The sequence below is a fragment of the Emys orbicularis genome, chromosome 4, assembly GCF_028017835.1.
Source record: "Emys orbicularis isolate rEmyOrb1 chromosome 4, rEmyOrb1.hap1, whole genome shotgun sequence".
In the NCBI taxonomy this organism is placed as follows: domain Eukaryota; kingdom Metazoa; phylum Chordata; order Testudines; family Emydidae; genus Emys; species Emys orbicularis.
The window spans coordinates 140,651,243-140,670,268 of NC_088686.1; the positions used below are offsets into that span (position 1 = coordinate 140,651,243).

At 44.7% G+C, this 19,026-nt stretch overlaps 1 protein-coding gene and 1 pseudogene across 1 annotated transcript; one reads left to right on the forward strand and one right to left on the reverse strand.

Moving 5' to 3' along the window:
- The first annotated feature begins 2,937 nt into the window (after positions 1-2,937).
- Positions 2,938-8,792, forward strand: LOC135877574 (acidic mammalian chitinase-like; annotated as a pseudogene).
- A 4,178-nt stretch (positions 8,793-12,970) lies between these two features.
- On the reverse strand, positions 12,971-18,730 carry CIMAP3 (ciliary microtubule associated protein 3). Its single transcript, XM_065403060.1, has 6 exons — positions 18,706-18,730; positions 18,140-18,282; positions 17,454-17,552; positions 16,059-16,192; positions 13,814-13,931; positions 12,971-13,039 (listed from the first exon to the last, which is right to left on the reverse strand). The coding sequence occupies exons 1-6, from the start codon at positions 18,728-18,730 to the stop codon at positions 12,971-12,973; spliced, it is 588 nt and encodes a 195-aa protein (XP_065259132.1).
- Between the last annotated feature and the right edge of the window lie 296 nt (positions 18,731-19,026).

Here is a 19,026-nt window from a genome sequence, read left to right on the forward strand (position 1 = left end):
CTGCACCCAGCACCCCTCCTGCACCCTAATCCCCAGCCCAGGACCTGCACCCCAGACCTCCTCCCCCCACCCAACCCCCTCCCAGAGCCTTAGGCAGGTGGGGGGGGGTTCTGGGCACCACCAAAATTTCTACAACCCTGCCACCCATGCGAGTGGATAAGGGTCGGGGCAGTCAGGGGGACAAGAAGCAGGGGGGGTTGGGGTTCTGAGGGGGGCAGTCAGGGGGTGGAAGTGGGAGGGGAGTGGATGGGGGTGGGGCGGGGGGCGGGGCTGAGGTGGGGCTCCCCCCCCCCCAGTGTCCTCTTTTTTGATTGTGGAAATATGGTAACCCTACTTTACATGTTGGACTCACATGAGGCCCCTTTATTGAATTATATATGATCTCATACATGCTGCTGCCGCTCCCCCAGCTTGAAGTAGTAATAATAACCCAAATACATGGCTTTTCATCATCAGCACCCCTACTATCAAAATTGTTCCAACCCCCCTGATCTAATAAGAAAGTGGTGTCATTTGTCTATATTGCCAGCCACACACACCTGTAATAGATATAGTAACAGATGTCATAGTGTCTGTAAGTATGAAACACATGTGTCCTTTCAACCTACATTGTCTGCAGGGCTGGCTCTAGGCACCAGCAAAGCAAGCAGGTGCTTGGGGCGGCAACTTTGCAGGGGGGCAAGAATCCAGCATGAGAGCTGAGAACCAACAGGGAGCCCTGGGAGCTGTAGTTCCTTGGTTAGCTCCCTGCCTATAGAGCCAGCCCTGGAGCAGGGAAAGAACTACATTTCCCAGCATTCCCTCGGCCACTAGCAACAGAAAGGGAGGGGGAAGGAATGTAGAACTGAAACCTCATGATGCAGCTTGCTGAAAATGGTAGGAACAGAGCCAGCTCTAGATTTTTTTGCCACTCCCCACCTCAGGCCTGGGCTCCCCCCCGCACCCCTGTGTTGCCCCAGCCCTGGGACTCTCCCCCGCCCACACCCCCTGCTGCCCCAGCTCTGGCCCACACTTGCACCCCCCTGCTGCCCCCAGCCCTGGGTTCTCCCCCCATTCCGCATCTCCTGCCACCCCAGCCCTGGCCCCCACCCGCACTCCCCTGCCGCCCCAGCCCTGGGCTCCTCCCCCCACCCGCACCCCCTGCTGCCCCAGCTCTGGGCTCTTCCCCCCCCCCGCATCTCCTGCCACCCCAGCCCCTGGGCTCTCCTCCCCCCCCCTGCACTCGCACCCCCTGCTGCCCCAGCTCTGGCCCCCACCCGCATCTCCTGCCACCCCAGCCCTGGGCTCTTCCCCCCCCCCCCCCGCATCTCCTGCCACCCCAGCCCTGGGCTCTCCTCCCCCCCCTGCACTCGCACCCCTGCCGCCCCAGCTCTGGCCCACACCCGCATCTCCTGCCACCCCCAGCCCTGGGCTCTTCTCCCCCCCCCCCCCCCGCACTCCCTGCTGCCCCAGCCCTGGCCCCCACCTGCACCTCCTGCCGCCCCAGCCCTGGGCTCTCCCCCAAAGAAAGAATTGGGTGGACTAAATGGACATTGCACCTCTCTATCTGAAGCCTAGCAAGGCAGGTACGTGGATCCCACTAGAATTTAAAATGAAAAGTAAGGGAGGGGAGGCTCTACTAGACTGGGCAGCTTTAGATACAGTACCAGGCACGTAGGAGGATTTACACTTCTGAGCTATGGAAGCAGAAATTGACTTTTCTTTTCCAGATTTAGCTTAATATTCAGAAAGGGAATCCAGCACCTGCCTTCCAGATTTGAACACCCTCAAAATTCAGGAGTGCTCAAGCTCAATTTGGGCAGCTGTTACTTCATTTCTCCCAAATCAAATATACTGATCCACTGTAACTTGCTGTAGGAAAAAGTAGAATAAATTGAGCAAGAAATGCTTCCCAGTGGTTATTAGGACTGGAATTGCTATTTTCAACAGACATTGCTTTTTTATTATTATTATTATTATTATTTTAAGTTTTAGTTTTATTTGTTTAAAAGGAAGACAGTGATATTGCATTGGCAAATTCCCCATAGAAACGAAGAATGGAACAAAAGAATAATAAAGGCACCTCAGCTTTCCTCATTTATGTAGGACAGTCTTATTATATGCACCCAGATAGCCTTCAATCACACAAGCTGAAAATTGTTCCACTTTTACTGCAGTTCTGTAACCATATGGGAACCAATCCTGTCTGTGTTCTGTGCACATCCAAAATTCCTGCTGAATGACCTGCCCTGGGAGCGAGTTACCAGTGACCCAGAGCTGGGGCGGGCAGGAGGGTGCAGTGGGGGGGGTGGGGGGGGGAGGGGAGCAGCCAAAATTTTTTTTTGCTTGGGGCAGCAAGAACCTAGACCTAGAGCCGGCCCTGATTGTCTGCTATGAACTGGGAAGCAAGAGAACCATGCACAAGCACCTGATGGGAATCAGGGAGTACTGACTCCATTTATAAGTTTGGTGCTTAGTAGCCAAGGAATGTTGGGCCAGATTTTTAAAGTATTTAAGCCAGTGCCTAAAGATGTAGAGAGGTGTCTGACTTCCTGGGAGTTGGGTGCTTTGGAGCTTTGGAAAATCTTACTGGGCACTTAAATATCTTTAAAAATCTGCCCCCCCCCCCCCCGTAGGGATTTCAACGTTACAGCCCATGAGACATCAGTCGTTAATACAGCATATACAGATGAGATCATGGCTCACGAATTCTAACCAGTTGATTGTGTAGCCATGCCATGTTTTTGGGGTGGCTGTCAGCCCCATGAGATCACTAGATTTATCCACCTATGATGTATTATTAACGCCACTGGTGCCACTGTTTGCTCTTTTTTTTTTTTTTAACCAGGCTCTGCCTACAAACTTGTGTGCTACTTTACTAACTGGTCTCAGTACAGGACTGGACCAGCCAAGTACACTCCAGAAAATGTGGACCATTCCTGTGTACCCCACCTGATCTATGCTTTTGCTGGGATGGATAACCATAAGATCACCACTGTGGAATGGAATGATGAAACCTTCTATAGGCAGTTCAATGCCCCTAAAGGAGAAGTAAGTAACGTCTAATGTGTAGAGGATTTTAAAACTAGTTCATTTAAAGGTGACCTATATATGATTAACATGGGGTTTTGTGCCCCTTTTTGCTTCCTTGTGTTTCAAGTTTTTTTTTCCCTGCTTGTTTTTTATTCTTAGAAATAACCAGGATGTCAAAATCATATTTTCCCTTAGTTTTTAGTTGAAGGACTTTTGGGTGACTCAGAAATGTGGATTGGGAAATGGGTTTGTCAAATCCTTTTTTTTAAAAAGAGCATTTAGTTAAACAGCTGTTAGTAAAAACAAACCAAATCCAGACTTTTATACAGTCTGAGTACAAAATCACTTTCCCTAACAATTGAAAAATTAGTCTTCCCTGATATCTTTCATGTTATAACCCTGCTCGTTCACCGGCTGTCCACAGAGTTTCCTAGGATAGACAAGGTCTGAATTTATAATATAAAGAACAATCAGGCCCCAACAACCAGAAAAAACAAACAAAACCAATCAAAATGTAAACCTTTCCCAAGAGTTTTGGTCTTTGTTCATCAACAAGTAGCAAAACAGGAAGTAAAAGGGTTGTTTTCTTTACAGTTCACTTGATAATTGTTGTTTAAAATTTCTGCTTAAGGCAGGTTTAGATTATTCTGGTTGCCTCATCTTACCACGAAGATACACAGTAAACAGAGAGGGGTTATGCTCTGCAAAATTTAGAACTGGGTTTGCATTGCAACCCCTCCCCAACACCAAAGAGGTGTACAAATCAGGAGTTCCAGAAAGGCCCTTATGATATTCAGATCCAGACTTCAACCCCTCAGAAATTTTGGAGGGGCTTTTTGAGTTTCAGGCCTTTTTCAAACCCATCTCTAGATGTGTCAGTGTTGAATCTGTGAATCGAAATCAATTTCATGCCAGTAGACTTCAGTGTCATGAGCAAAGGATAATGGCAAGGTTCTGACCTCAGTCAGAGGGGTGTAACCTGGAGTAACTCCACTAAGGAGGTGTGAATAGAGAAAATTGTTTAAAAACTGCCAATAGATTTAAAAAATAATAAATTAATATCATCTTTATATATTTTGTTCACTTAATCTTTTCGCCCCAATACTTTTTCCTGCTTTCTAGAAATAAGAAACTTGTCACACTCCTGGCTGTTGGAGGTGGAAGCTTTGGTACCCCAAAAGTAAGAACTTTTCCCTTCATTTTTTAAGATGGTGGTGGTGACAGCAAGGAAGAGGGTCCTATATCCCTTTAACAGTTGTGTTGATTGTTAATGAAGACAGTGGCAATCAAAATGAAAAAGTATAACGCACAATATGGGATAGAGGACAAGGGGAACAGTAATAATAATAATGCTTAGTTCATCAGAAAATTTCAAAACATTTTACAAAGGAGGTCAGTATCATTATTCCCATTGTACAGATGGGGAAACTGAGGCACAGAACCATGAAGTGACTTGCTTAAGGTCACACAACAGAGCAATGGCAGAGTCAGGAATAGAACCCAGCTCTTCTGAGTCCCAATCCAGTGCTTTATCCATAAGAGCATGTAATTTTCTTACTGCATGAAGAGGAAGGGTGATTGGCTGGACAGAACATTGGGCTGGGCCTCAGGAGATTTGGGTTCTATTCCCAGCTCCGCCACTGACCTGCTACGTGATCTTGGGCAAGTCACGTCCCTCTCTATGCCTCAGTTTCCCTTAATACCCTTGGTCTGTCTTGTCTGTTTGGATTGTAAATTCTTTGGGGGCAATGACTGACTTTTACTGTGTGTTTGTACAGTGCCCAGTACAATGGAGCACCAGTCTTGAGCCTCTAGATGCTACTGCAACACAAATAATAATAATAATTATTCTGAAGTCTAGATAATGGGATATATTTGGACTTGGCAGAATTTGATATACTTTTGATGGATAACATCAATGTTTATTTTTAAGAATTTTTAAATATTTTTATCTATTTAAAATTTCAGAGTTGCATGAAATTATGGGGGGGAGGGTCAGACAATTATTTAATGACAGTAGATGCTGAAATTCAAAATGTTAAAGCTTTATTAACTCTTAAAGCACAAATTGTCAACATCACACGTCCTTATATCAACAAGTCATACCTGTTTGGACTATTCATTGGCTAGTACATTTGTAACAAACCTAATTCAGAAGTCCAAATCACTGGATTTTGACTCTAAGAAGTTCTCAGGCAGCATTTTCCTTACTTGGTCTAGCTGTAAATTTTGATTATTATTGCTGGAAACATTTTTTCATCAATTTGTGTGTGTGTGGTGAAATCGTAAGAATGGCCGTACTGGGTCAGACCAATGGTCCATCTAGCCCAGTATCCTGTCTCCCACCTGTGACCAGTGCCAAATGCTTCAGAGGGAATGAACAGAACAGGGCAATTATTGAGTGATCCATCTCTTGGTGTCTAGTACCAGCTTCTGGCATTCAGAGATTTAGGGACACACAGAGCATGGGATTGTTAGATGATGAAAAGAGGAGGGTAATGTTGCAATGATATGGAGGAGGAAGAGATGAAGGAAAAAGGGTTAGAGAAGAGAAATCTGATTACAAAAACAATAATAAAAAGCATTGGGCATCAGCAGAGAGATAAGGCTGTCGAGATAATAGATGGTATGATGGAAACTATGGGCCAGGTCCTCAGCTGGCGGAAAACAACATAACGCCATTGAAGTCAGTGGAGCTACCTTGATTTACACCAACTCAGGATCTGGCTGTCTGGAAAGACTGGAGGACTAAAAGTGGGTGGGGCTAATAATGCAATCGTCAAACAAAAATTATTTCTTCCAGATTTACTGCCATGGTTTCCTCACCTGCTAATCGTAAAACATTCATCAATTCAGTGATTGATTTTCTCCGCAAGTATAAGTTTGATGGGCTAGATCTTGACTGGGAATATCCTGGTTCCAGGGGAAGCCCTCCAGAGGACAAGCATCGCTTCACCATTTTGGTTCAGGTACAGGAGTACTGTCGAGAGTCTGATCCAAAGCTCATCAAAGTCATTGAAATGTTTTAGCCAATTGCTGACGTGTAGCCCTGTAACTTATCAGTTGTGCCTGAAAAGTGCTTGTTTTGACATGAGATAAAGGGTGATCACAGACAACATTAGGGGTATTCAAATTATTTGCAGATGTTTGCATATTTAAAAAAAGGCCTAATTCCCATGAGATGGTTCTTTATCTCAAGTGAACAAGACTGACCGTTGCTCTTTTTTTTTATACTTGTAGGAAATGGTAGCAGCTTTTGTTGAAGAAGGACAAAGAACAGGACGTGCAAGGCTGTTGGTTTCAGCAGCTGTGTCTTCCAGTAAGGACACCATAGATGCTGGATATGAAGTTGCTGCACTGGGGAGGTAAGTCAAAATGATTTCTGCAAGGTGGCTAGCAAGAACACAAGAAAAAGGCTGTGCACTGTAGGGTCCACTGGCTTGATTTTAGATTTACTAATACAGTCCCAGTAGATGTCATTCGGTAATAATCCTGAAGGTTTGTCTGTCTTGCTCTTCTTTCCTATCCACATTAAAGAATAATCCAATGAAATCAACCCCAGGGTTAATTTGGATCCTAGTCAATTTTATCCAAACCACCAAAGTTTGGGAGTTTGGATGAAAAGGTTTCAGTTTAGGCCCCTCTCTACATCAAATGGTATAATCCAATATCTAAGGATGATCCTGAAGGACTTGCTGTCTTTATCACAACCTAGCTTGTCCTGTACTACTTTAGTCTGGGTATTCTTAAGCCCTTCAAAGTGAAGAGGTCTTAGTCTTTTAGGAAATTGATTCCTTACTGTGGCATTTGTTTTGTTTGTATTTAGGAGTCTCGATTTTATCAATGTGATGACCTACGACTTCCATGGAAGTTGGGCGTCTGTCACAGGACACAACAGCCCCTTGCACAAGGGCTCGGATGACTATGACAAAGTTCCCTTCTACAACTGTGTAAGAAAACAAATAACAATACAGGGCTAGATCCAAGGACCATTAAAGTCAATAGGAATCTTTCCACCAACTTCAATGGATCAGGCCCAGGGTTGGGTATTTGTCTGGGGTAAAAGTCATGTCACTGTGAAGGGTTTTCTCCCTACAGGAATATGCTATGAAATACTGGCAGGACAATGGTGCCCCAGCTGAGAAACTCATTATGGGATTCCCAACGTACGGACGAACTTTCAAGCTTTCTACTACGAATACTGGGGTTGGTGCTCCGGCTTCCGGGGGTGGATCTCCTGGGGCCTATACCGGTGAATCTGGCATCTTGGCTTACTTTGAGGTAAGCATTTCAAGCAAGTTATATCTATTGCTGGTTCTTCCATGGCCCCAATTACCGTAGTGTCTGAGCGCCTATCTTTAATGTATTTGTCCTCCTGACCACCCCGTGAGGCAGGGCAGGGATATTATCCCTCTTTTACAGATTGGAAACTGAAGCACAGAGAGATTTGCCCAAGGTCACACCGGGGAGTCTGTGGTGGAGCAGAGACTTGAACCTGGGTCCCAAGCCAGTGAGCTAACCACTGTACCATCCTTCCTCCCTACAAGATTTATAGAGCAAATTTGCTTTTTTATTTTATACTTTTCTTGTATGCGACAGACATTTGTTGTAATGGACAGGACTATAGATTGTTTAAAAGTAATCTCTCCCCCCCCCCCCACTTTCTGTTTAAACTAAAATGTGTCCTCATATGTAGTGAATCTGGCTCACTGGCTGTTAATGACTTTCATTTACACAGGTTTGCACATTCTTAAAAGGAGCCACCACCAGATGGATTGAAGCGCAGAAGGTCCCATATGCCTTCAAAGACAGAGAGTGGGTCGGATATGACAATGAGAGGAGCTTTGAGATCAAGGTGGGTTCTTGTCATCTTCATGAGACCCTCATTAGAGAGCCTTGGAAACAGGAACGTAAGTGTCCCTTAGTAGATGAGACAATGCCAACTTCCGGGCAAAGGCAGGGGCCAAATCCTCAGACGATGTAAATCAGTGTGGCCCCCTAGAATTCAGTGGAATGAGGTCAATCTACACCAGCTGGGGATGTTGTCCTCTGAGCAGACCTTGTTAGGAATGGAGTGGTAGGGCTCACGAGGAAGAAGACTGAGAGCTCAAGTGGAGACATTACGTTTCTTCCTAAAGTTTATATAATTGAAATTGCACTAAAATACTATAGAAACCTCTATGGAGAAATGAATTTCTGCACTGACAAGGCCTGCACTGTGATTGGTTAGACAGGCACAACTGGGAATAACAGGAGCTTAGAGTAAGTTTCACCTGTTCTTAACAATCCCAGGTGGCTCCACCACACAAGGATGATCCTACATATATTCCACTGAAGTCTGCTCGGTACATTCTTGCTGCACTGGGCACATATGGCTGGTGTGCTGCACACTGGGGCCTTTTCGTTTATGACTGTCAATGTATTTGCATGGGCCACTTTATTGCTTAGCAGATACTATGCTTCCTCTGAAACAATTTCTGGTTATCTGGTATCAATGGAGACAAAGTTAGAGATGGAAAATACCTCCTAGAGGTCATCTGAGCCACCCCCCTCCCAATTCAATGTTGTTCCGTAAGGCACATTACTACATGCCAGTTTTACATAGCAGTGGACGTTGCACATAGCTGTCTGTTCTTTTTCTGCAGACCCAGTTCCTGAAGGAGAAGCGCTACGGAGGAGCCATGGTTTGGGTTCTTGGCATGGATGACTTCACTGGCTCTTTCTGTGGTGCAGGAGCCAACCCTCTTGTAGGGAAGCTGAAGGCTCTCCTTGGAAACTGAGAGCCAAATCATTGGACAAGGAAGGAGCCTAGCAGGGAGGGAAACATCATATTTATTGTCCAGGGACCTGATCCAATGTCCACTGAAGTCAAGGGGCGTTTTTCTATTGAGTTTAATGGGGGTTGGATCAGGCCCTAGTTGCAGAAACGACTAAAATCTGTTTTTCCTAATCTGCTTTTTTTGGATTCAGACACCTGTAAATAAATCTTGTGCTGACAAAGCTGCCACTGTGTACCAGGATGCAAGGGCCAAGCCGACATTCTGGCTGTGGAGCAGAAGTTACTGCATTCAGTCTGGTCCTTCAGACCCGTTCCATATGCTGCCATAGTCTATGTATGAACCTTCTAATTATGTATGCAATATACCAAGAGAGACCTAGCTCCAAGCCCCTTTGTCCCCAAACCTCCAAACTCTGGTGAAATTCAACATCTAGATCTAGCCCATATCTCTGTAGTGGGTCAAACTAAAACTATCAACAGCCCAGAAATTTGGGGTATCCAGAGGTGGGACCATGTTCCAGAAAGAGTTCAGATCCAGGCTTTCAGTAGATCACGTAGTCTGGCTATCCCATTTCAGTACTGCATTGATTCTGAATCTTGGGGTTGCATAAAATATGCTGTGCATGTTTTGCTTTGGAACCCTGATTTAATGTGTCTCAAAATGCTGTAGCATTCCTATAGTAAGCACTCTTAGAGTCCCCTCGGTTATAAATAAATGCAACCAAAAGCAAGACAATATTGCCTCATTCATGAGAGTGATTTGCTTTGTGTTTGCGGCACCATATGAATTCCCTTCAGTTGTCCTTCCAACACCACAAAGATGAGCTATTTTACGATTTCATCAACGCCTATTGTAGGGTGTCTTGCACCTTCCTCTGAAGCACTTGCTGTACCGGCCATTGTTGGGGACAGGATATTGGACTAGACGGGCCATTGCTCATGTCCGACTTTCACTTCCCAGGTCAGCAGGCCGCCCCTTGCAGATTGCCACCCCAAGCACCTGCTTGGAATGCTGGTGCCTGGAGCCGGCCCTGCTCCCAATGGCTGGCTAGCTCTTCTCCAGTGAATTCTTCAATCTTTTTCTAAAGCAAGTTCAAGCACACAAGAGGGAACCTGGGCCTTTCAGATAACAGCATTTGCACAGTGGTGGCACGGTGTCTGCGCCAAGGAGGAGTGGTTGATAGAGTAGGTACGGGAGAGTCCAGTGGCTGTAGAGATTGGGCCATATGTAATCTCAAGGTAACTGTTTTCCATTCCTGTGAAGGTCACTTGCATTAGTTTTTGGCATCTTGTGCATTATGGTAATACTGTATTGATCGCCCCTCTATAGAAAACCTTCAGCTCTTTCTTAAATAACTTGCTCAGGTACACATGTTCAGCACAAGCAAAGCAAGAGGCAGATGGGGTACCGTTGCTTTGGGGCCCACACATCCCATACAAGTTCTGCAACTCACGGACCAGCTGTATATCCCTCTCCAGTGGTAGGCAAAAGGGGAGTGACAAAATCACCAGTCGATACCTACTTTAGCAGCAGAACTGGAGTGGGAGGAAAATGAGGGCTTGATACCATCTTTCTGGCTATGTGGGGGCAATGTGTCAGGCTGTTTTTTGATGATATTTGTCTGTTATGTCTTATGTGATGTTTCTGTCACTGGTCAATTTATTATTATTATTTATTTTATTACTCTGATTTATAGAACCGACCAGTTTTTTTTTCAATTTTCAAAATTAAATTCAAAGAGTCTTCATGTGGCACTTATTTTCAAAAGATGAAATTTACCTCTGTCCAGAGGGCCAGCACCAAATAAGCCCTCTTTTTGGGGGCCTAAATGGGGTGCATATGGCTCGGCACAAAGGGAACGTTAAAGGTGATGACAATGGTGAAAGAGACACTTGTGTACCATATGCAATTCTGATGACAGATGAAGATGATGGCAGAGACAATGAAAGGGAGACTGACTTGGGCTGTGAAGGCAGGGAGCTGCATTTACAAAAGAGGTGACCAGGAAAATAGACAGAGGAATCGCTGCTGATGAATAGTAGGGTTGGGAGTCAAAGTGAGGATGGTTTTCCAGCCTAACTAAGAAATCCGTTCTTCCCAGGTTCACTACCATGGTGGCCACAGTCACTAGCCGCAAAACTTCCATCGACTCCGTCATTGGGTACCTCCGTCAGTATGGGTTTGATGGGATCGACCTGGGCTTTGAACATGTTTTAGGGGCTGCCCCCCCGAGGACAAGCATCACTTCACCATCTTGGTCCAGGTGAGATGCTAGTGTTTGTGCCTAACACAATGGGGCTCTGCTTGGCAAGTGGCCCTTGAGTGAGGTAAATATTTAATAATAATAATAATGTCATAAATCCCAAGGGTTCTGAGGAAAGATTAAAGCTAAAAGAGTGTGTAATTTTAATTCCACAAGTCCCAAAGAAATCTAACACACTAAAATAAATCAATCTAACCCTCTGGAAAGCTTCCTCCATTGAGAGAATATCTGAAAGATTTTATGTAGCTGACTTGGTACGTTCACTAGCTGAGTTTTTTCCCTATGAGTGTGAAGGCTCTCAGTAATGTGACCTGTGCACAAACTTCCAGGTGAATTCCTGTAACTTTACTGAAGAGTAGCAATCCCATGAATGTTGTACTGCAGCTGTTGCACAAACGAAAATGCACTGAAGTCCGTGGCTTCCGAATAAATGTATGAAAACAATATAGTGACCGGCATAATGGGATTCCCACACTATGCACAAACGTTACCTCCTTGCCCCTGATTTCCTAGAATGAATTTAGATAAATTATGCTATCAAGAAAAACTACGCATTTCTGAGTGTGATGTTGTAATAAGAGGAAGCACAGTTACTATGAGGACTGATAACAGTTTGCTTAAGAAATATCAGCAACTGCCACTAAAGCCTCTGCGTTCAGAGCTATAACCTGCCAGCTTTAGTGTGACAAGGGATTACCCTTGTATTATAATGGTTTCAGAAAGTAATCCCTGCCTGGCATGGAAATTATCTATCCATCGTAGGGTTTTATACTGTTGTCCCTCGTACATCTGAGCACCTTCCATGTAAAATCAGTATCAATAACTAAGTCTCCAATGGACTTTATGGAATTTCTGTCACTTTTCTCTGTCTGGGTAAAAGCTCTGCTTGGGATTGGGTTTTTTCTTTTTTTTTCTTTTTTTTGTTGTTGCTAGATTTTATTTATTTCCTTTTGGGGAAGCGGCAGGAGGGCTTGTGGCTAGACGGGGGTATCAATGTTGGAGGATCATCCCAGTGGTGGAATTACTAGTTTCAAAATCCATTTATTCTTTGAAAGACTTGCAAGTATGCAAGGAAGTGGGAAGAAAGAATAAAGGAAATGGACAAAAGTGCATCTTCAACCCCTTCCTAACTTTTCCCCCAAAACACATAAATGTCATGAATTCCAGCTTGTACTATAGATATGCCCTGGGGCAGCTTGCATCTCTAGGGTCTTCCAATATGCAGGACATTGCTTAAAAAAACCCAACACCTTCTATTTTTCATTAACACTAAGCAGACTTTCTAGATCCACAGCCAATGACCTTCTGGCAGCATCTGTCTTCCATCGCAATCTCTGTGAAAGAGCAACAAGTGGTATGGGCCAGAACCTAAAAGGCATTTAGGAGCCTAACTCCTGTTGATTTCAATCTACATGACTAGGAGCCTCAGGCTTATTAGGTGAACATAACCACCTGCTGCTGGCTGGAAACGCAGCACCAACACTATTACTGCCATTCCAAATATAGCCACTGGGCCTGATCCTCCACTACTTTGCTTATTCCTGCACATTCTGATTTGCTAGCCTTTTACACTCACCTTTCACTACTGTCAATCACAGTGCAAGACCCAATAGAGAATCAAACCCATTAGCATCAAAAGCCATACTGTTATTTAAACTCCGCCCACACACACACTGGAGACATACACTTTGACACTGGAGCATGTTCTAAACCTGACATTGTTTTTTTTTTTTTTTTTTTTTTTTAATAATGAAATGACACCAATTAAACCCTAATGTAAACACTGATTAGTTCTTTATGAAGTAGCCTGATTTTGGAGTCAGAGTAGCATAGCAGAGCATACATAGTGCCGCTAAAAACAGAACTGAGAAGCTTAATTGGAAAGGAAAAGATACTCTCTGATGGGTAGAACTATTCAGCTGTAGTATAAGCTCAAGTAGGCCAATCGATTCCGATGTTTCCTGAATTCTTTATCTGTAATCAGCTAAAATAGAAATAAATATTGATGGACGTAACAGCTTTTAAAAGTCGAGCACATTGTAAAACAGCGTTGAAAGCAATAGGCAAGTTTAAGAAGCCCCAGTGTGGGTCATGAGTGCGGTTTGAACATTGAATCTCTATCACTTGAGTTACAGGACTAACTCTCATTAGCTGCTAGCAGTATTAGCCTCTATGTGGATTAGCATTAGAGGAAACATGAGACATTGCACTAGCATATAATAAAAAAAAAAATGGAGGTATACCTATCTCAGAACTGGAAGGGACCAGTGAAAGGTCATGGAGTCCAGTCCCCTGCCTTCACTGGCAGGCCCAAGTACTGATTTTGCCCCAGATCCCTAAATGGCCCCCTCAAGGACTGAGCTCACAACCCTGGGTTTAGCAGGCCAATGCTCAAACCACTGAGCTATCCCTCCCCCCTTTATGAGGTTCCTTATGTCCTTAGCCCAGAATTGTCCTGTCCTAGATAACTTACAGTTTACTGTTTCAGTCCTCTCTGCAGACCCATTCTTCATAAATTAGTCCCTGCATGCCCAACTGTAACTTCATTAACAGTCATGTTTCCTTCCCATTGCTTCCAAGCCCCTTGGATTTCTAGCAATTTTCCTCTCTTTCTGTATGTACAGCATGCTGCACAGGGAGAATGACATTAGTCCCTCTGGGTATCCATACGATTTCCTTTGTCTGATGCCTTGATCAACCAAGTCCCATCTCAAGAGTAAAGAATAACTATGTGGATACCTATACATAAATTCCATACTTCTGTTCTCAGAGTCCTCCTCTCTGGCATTGGTACTAAAGACCAATCTGGAGACCCAAACTTCATTGGCCAGGTGATTTTCTTATGTGGCAGCTTGTCTGCTTCATAAGTTCCAGGTCTAAAGGAAGATGAACACAAAATATATCTCATTTCTGCAACTGATTTAGACATGGAGTTTATACTCTGCTGATTTACAAGTGCCACATTGATCCACTGGGAGATGTGTATGATATGGTCTTTGGTTCATCATACTGGGATTCTAAATCTTGGGTAGTCATTACATAAGAACGGCCATACTGGGTCAGACCAAAGATCCATCTAGCTCAGGATCCTGTCTTCTGACAGTGGCCAATGCCAGGTGCTTTAGAGGGAATGAACAGAGCAGGTAATCATCAAGTGATCCGCCCCCTGTCATCCACTCCCAGCTTCTGGCAAACAGAGGCTAGGGACACCATCCTTGCCCATCCTGGCTAATAGCCATTGATGGACCTATTCTCCATGAACTTATCTAGTTCTTTTTTGAACCCTGTTATAGTCTTGGCCTTCACAACATCCTCTGGCAAAGAGTTCCACAGGTTAACTGTGCGTTGTATGAAAAAATACTTCCTTTTGTTTGTTTTAAACCTTCTGCTTATTAATTTCATTTGGTGACCCCTGGTTCTTGTGTTATGAGGAGTAAATAACACTTCCTTATTTACTTTCTCCACATCAGTCATGATTTTATAGACCCCTATCATATCCCCCCTTAGTCATCTCTTTTCCAAGCTGAAAAGTCCCAGTTTTATTAATCTCTCCTCATACGGAAACCGTTCCATGCCCCTAATCATTTTTGTTACCTTTTTCTGAACCTTTTCCAATTCCAATATATCTTTTTTGAGATGGGATGACCACAGCTGCACGCAGTATTCAAGATGTGGGCATACTATGGATGTATATAGAGGCAATATGATATTTTCTGTATTCCTTTCTTAATGATTCCCAACATTCTGTTCATTTTTTTTTGACTGCCGCGGATAGATGAGTGGATGTTTTCAGAGAACTATCCACAATGACTCCAAGATCCCTTTCTTGAGTGGTAATAGCTAATTTAGACCCCAACATTTTATATGTATAGTTGGGATTATGTTTTCCAATGTGCATTACTTTGCATTCATCAACATTGAATTTCATCTGCCATTTTGTTGCCCAGTCACCCAGTTTTGTGAGATCCTTTTGTAACTCTTCGCAGTCTGCCTGGGACTTAGCCATCTTGAGTAGTTTTGGATTATCTGCAAATTTTGCCACCTCACTGTTTACCCCTTTTTCCAGATCATTTATGAAATAGATTAGGCATTGCTATTGGGGCAGTCCCTGGTTACATTTCTGCTCTATGTATTTGACCTCTATGTATTTGATCCAGTCCTTCCACCAGACTCAAGGTACACTGCAAACATGTCAAAAGATGAAAAAAAATGAGAGATCCCTGCAACAAATTCATAGTGGAGAGAGGTTCATGGATGCTGATTTCTAAAGGCATGCTTCTAAACATGCCATGTGAAAAGAAGATATGTAAAACAGACAACATAGTGTCTCTCTTTTGCTGTGAATATTTATTGTCTGACTATGATCTAAATAAAGCAACAGAAATCAGACTGTTCCGCTGCAGATTGTGGCTACAACCCACAAAAGCTGACTTTGTCCACTAAAATATATATATGCAATAGCAGCTTTAACTTTAATCTTTTTCTGTTGCATAGTGTTTCTGTTTCCAGAAGTATTTTTTGGAGATCACCATAACCTTGCTATTTTTTCCCAATCTATTGGTGAATATGGGGCAGTTTTTAATGCTCATGCAAATGAAGAACTTAAGACACTAACTGGAGCCTGATGTAGGTCAGCACTGATGCTGTGCAATTTCCTCTATCATGCTCAAGCAGTGGGCTTTAATGCTAACATGTTTAGCACCCTTGCTATTTGAGCCCTGAGCTTATCTTGAGTGGAGACTCAGTTTCACCAAGTTGTGCCAAAAGATTTTGTGGTTTTGTTCTGTGGTTAAATTGAAATTTACATTCTGTTTTATGAAAGCAGGATTTGGGGCCTCATTCTCCACTGCTTTGCTTCTTGTGAGATTTTCAAGATACACAACACAAGGCAGTTCGAGCACGCAGTTGCCTACCTCCCATTTGTGCCTCTGCAATGCTATCCCTTAATGTCTAGGCGGGCTTTTACCTTGCTACTAAAGGAGTGAGAAACAGATTTATGGTACCCAGGGAAAAGCTCTCTATCCAGAGCCTTCTGTGGAAATCGTGATGACTTGACGGAAAATGGGGCGTAGGCAGGCTGGAACTTTCGGTCTTTGCCCCATGCTGATTGGTGTGTTCCAGGGCCAGGAGTCTCCGTCTATTTATAAGGCAGCAGATTAAAAAAGAAAAGAAAAGAAAAAAAAGAAGTTAGCACCGGGGGCCTGATGCTCATTTACGGTCTGGCTGCTCTGACGATGTCAAGTGATTGTAAATGTAAATGTACGCACACTGCTAAAGCAGTTTAAAGTGATTTGAGTGTAAATAAGAATCAGAACAGGACCCATATATTTTGGGAATTCTGTAATTTTGTTCTGTTTTTGGATTGCTAGAGATGCTTTGGCCAAAAAGCACAAACCTTAAAGCCGGGCAGTTTTCTTGGAGGCATCTATGAAATTTTCCTACTAATCTTATATCGGTATGTGCCCTATCGCTCCTAAAATTATTATCTTCTGGGAGCAATGAAGGGATCTGAAGGTATGTAGGATATTTCTGTGGAAACCTGCAATTACCGAGCATCCAGAGTTTGGTCTGTGTTTGTCCCTTTAACTGAGCCACTCTATTTCTGAAGTGCCCATCACCATTGTTTCTAGACACCATCTGTCTAGAACATAAACAGCATCTATTTCTGATAAACATTCTCTTGGTTGAGGAAGGTAAGAACACAGAGCTACTTCAGCAGGTTAAGAAGTTCATGCAATCAAGGGGACAGAAGATTTCCTTGTATTTGGTTACTTTATCAGCTGTAGAGAGGGGATAGTTGAATAATTTCCCCACACTTCAGCATATCAGAGTAATCTATAATGAAATATATATATGCAACCGAGGGAGAAATTCAACACTGGGCAGAGGATCAGCATAAGATCCATCCATCACTTAATTTCTGTTTCTTAGGTGGAATTTAAGTGGTGAATGGAGCTAGCCTTCAGCACAAGGGTGAATTTCACCAAGAGTGAATAAATTTCTAAACTAGCAATCCTTGTAGAACTCTCTCTTATTTTTATAGAGCTGTGACTAGTAAATGAAAATGTATTTTCTCCCCAAAAAAATTCAGAGACTCCTTTTAAATTTGAGTGAACCAGGGACTAGAATTGCCAAAGAACTCAGCATCCAATGCGCACCCAGCATGCTCAGTGATTCTGAAAATCGGGCCACTTATTTAGGTGCTTAAATGGATGGAGGGATGCTTTGGAAAATCTGGTCCTACGTGCTTAATTCTGTCATCAAATATCTGCAGTAGCCAGCAAAGTGAATGGAAATTGGGCATACATATTGCAGGCACTTGTGATGGAATTACAGTGCATTCATTTTTTTAACCACCCACAGCAGCCTTGACGCACAGTAGAGAGTGCTTTCCTTACCTTGCAATCTGGTGGGAAACGTAGGGATGTTCTTGCTCCCAGTACGTAACCTTTGATGCTCTCTGGTTTATGAGTCAAGGCATATACCATGCTACTCCTCTGTATGTAAAAAGCAGAAGCGTGCTTAGTGCCAGTTATGTCGTCATTCACATCAGTTTAAGGTTTAATGCGTTTGAGCAGCTAGAGACCAAATTGTTGTTAAAGTCTCTTATCTCAAGAAAAGGCCTTTTTTCAATTTTCACTGTCACAGGTGGGATGGTCTTGTGATTAAAGCAGGAGGCAGGGAATGAGATGTGGATTCAATTCCTGGCTGTGTCACAGCCTCTGTGTGTGACTCAGGGGAAGTCACTTAATTCTTTCTGTGCCTCCGCTGGAAAATGAGGGATAATAATGCCTTCTTTTGTTTCTATTGGGTACAATTTTTTAAAGTGTTTGACTTTCAGTGAGACTTAGGCTCCTTAAGTCACATTTGATTTGAAAATGGGACTTAGGAGTCTAAATCACTTATGTGCTCTTGAAAAAAAATTCCCCTTGTCTCTATAGACAGTTTTCCAGGGCCGGGACTGTCTAATTAAATATATGTGCAGCCTCTAGCCCACGTGAGCCTCAATCTTGGTTGGTGACACAAGCTGCTACTTCATCCTACTACCCTGGGATGGGAATAGCTCTATTGCAGAACGACTCACCTCTTCATTGTCGTAACTCCCGGGCCCACGATAGGGGTCCCCAAGGACGGGGACCAGCTGGTTCCCCAGTCTGTCTGGGGCATGGTGAAAGGGGAAAATTTTCCTCCCTTGACATGATCCAAACGAGTTTCTCTTCTGTACAGCTACAGATGCAAGAAACAACAAAGATGTAGTTAGAACAAGCAAGTGGGGACCTGCCTCCACTGCATGGGGTGTGATCTGCTCAGCAGTGACAGGGGAGCCCGCGCTGGGGACTGCCAGGGGAGGCCCCTGGGAGGTGCCTGGGCTCGGGGTGGGCAGGGGAGGCCATGCTGGGCACTGCCAGGGGAGCCCCCCGGGAATTGCCCAGGGCGGAGGTGGGCAGGGGAGCCCGTGCTGGGCATGGCCAGGGGAGCCCCCCGGGGAGGTGCCGGGGCGGAGGCGGGCAGGGGAGCCCCCCGGAAGTGGCCGGGCCGGGAGGCGGGCAGGGGGAGCCCCCCGGAAGTGGCCGGGCCCGGAGGTGGGCAGGGGAGCCCGCACCCCCCCCCCCCCACGGAGGTGCCCCGGCTGGACACGGCTCTGCTCACCTGTCAGCTCCCACTCCCAGATCATGCCGCCCGCCCGTGTGTACTGCCCGTTACCATGGACACGGGAGGGGGCGGGGCCCGCACGAGCCGGCGGGCGGAGAATCCCGAGATCCCCGATCGGCGGGGACCGCGCGCGCCCCCCCGCGCTCCTGCAAGCGGGCGCCTAATGCCTCCACTCAGCGGCGCGCTGCAGCCCCAGGGACCGGGGGGCAAGTGGCCGCGGCGCCCTGCTCGCAGCAGATCCGTCCCGCAGGGATGCACCGCAGAGAGCAGATATTTGCAGGCGGAGCCGGGTCATTCATTCTCTGCTAGAGCCAAAAA

What these genes read in the sequence shown, in the direction of transcription:
- CIMAP3 (XM_065403060.1), bottom strand. Translation starts at nt 18,730, where the DNA reads ATGATCTGGGAGTGGGAGCTGACAG. An exon ending in CTGGGAGTGGGAGCTGACAG is followed by an intron (nt 18,283 to 18,705) that starts GTGAGCAGAGCC and finishes TTGCATCTGTAG; the next exon opens with CTGTACAGAAGAGAAACTCG. An exon ending in GGAGTTACGACAATGAAGAG is followed by an intron (nt 17,553 to 18,139) that starts GTGAGTCGTTCT and finishes TTTTACATACAG; the next exon opens with AGGAGTAGCATGGTATATGC.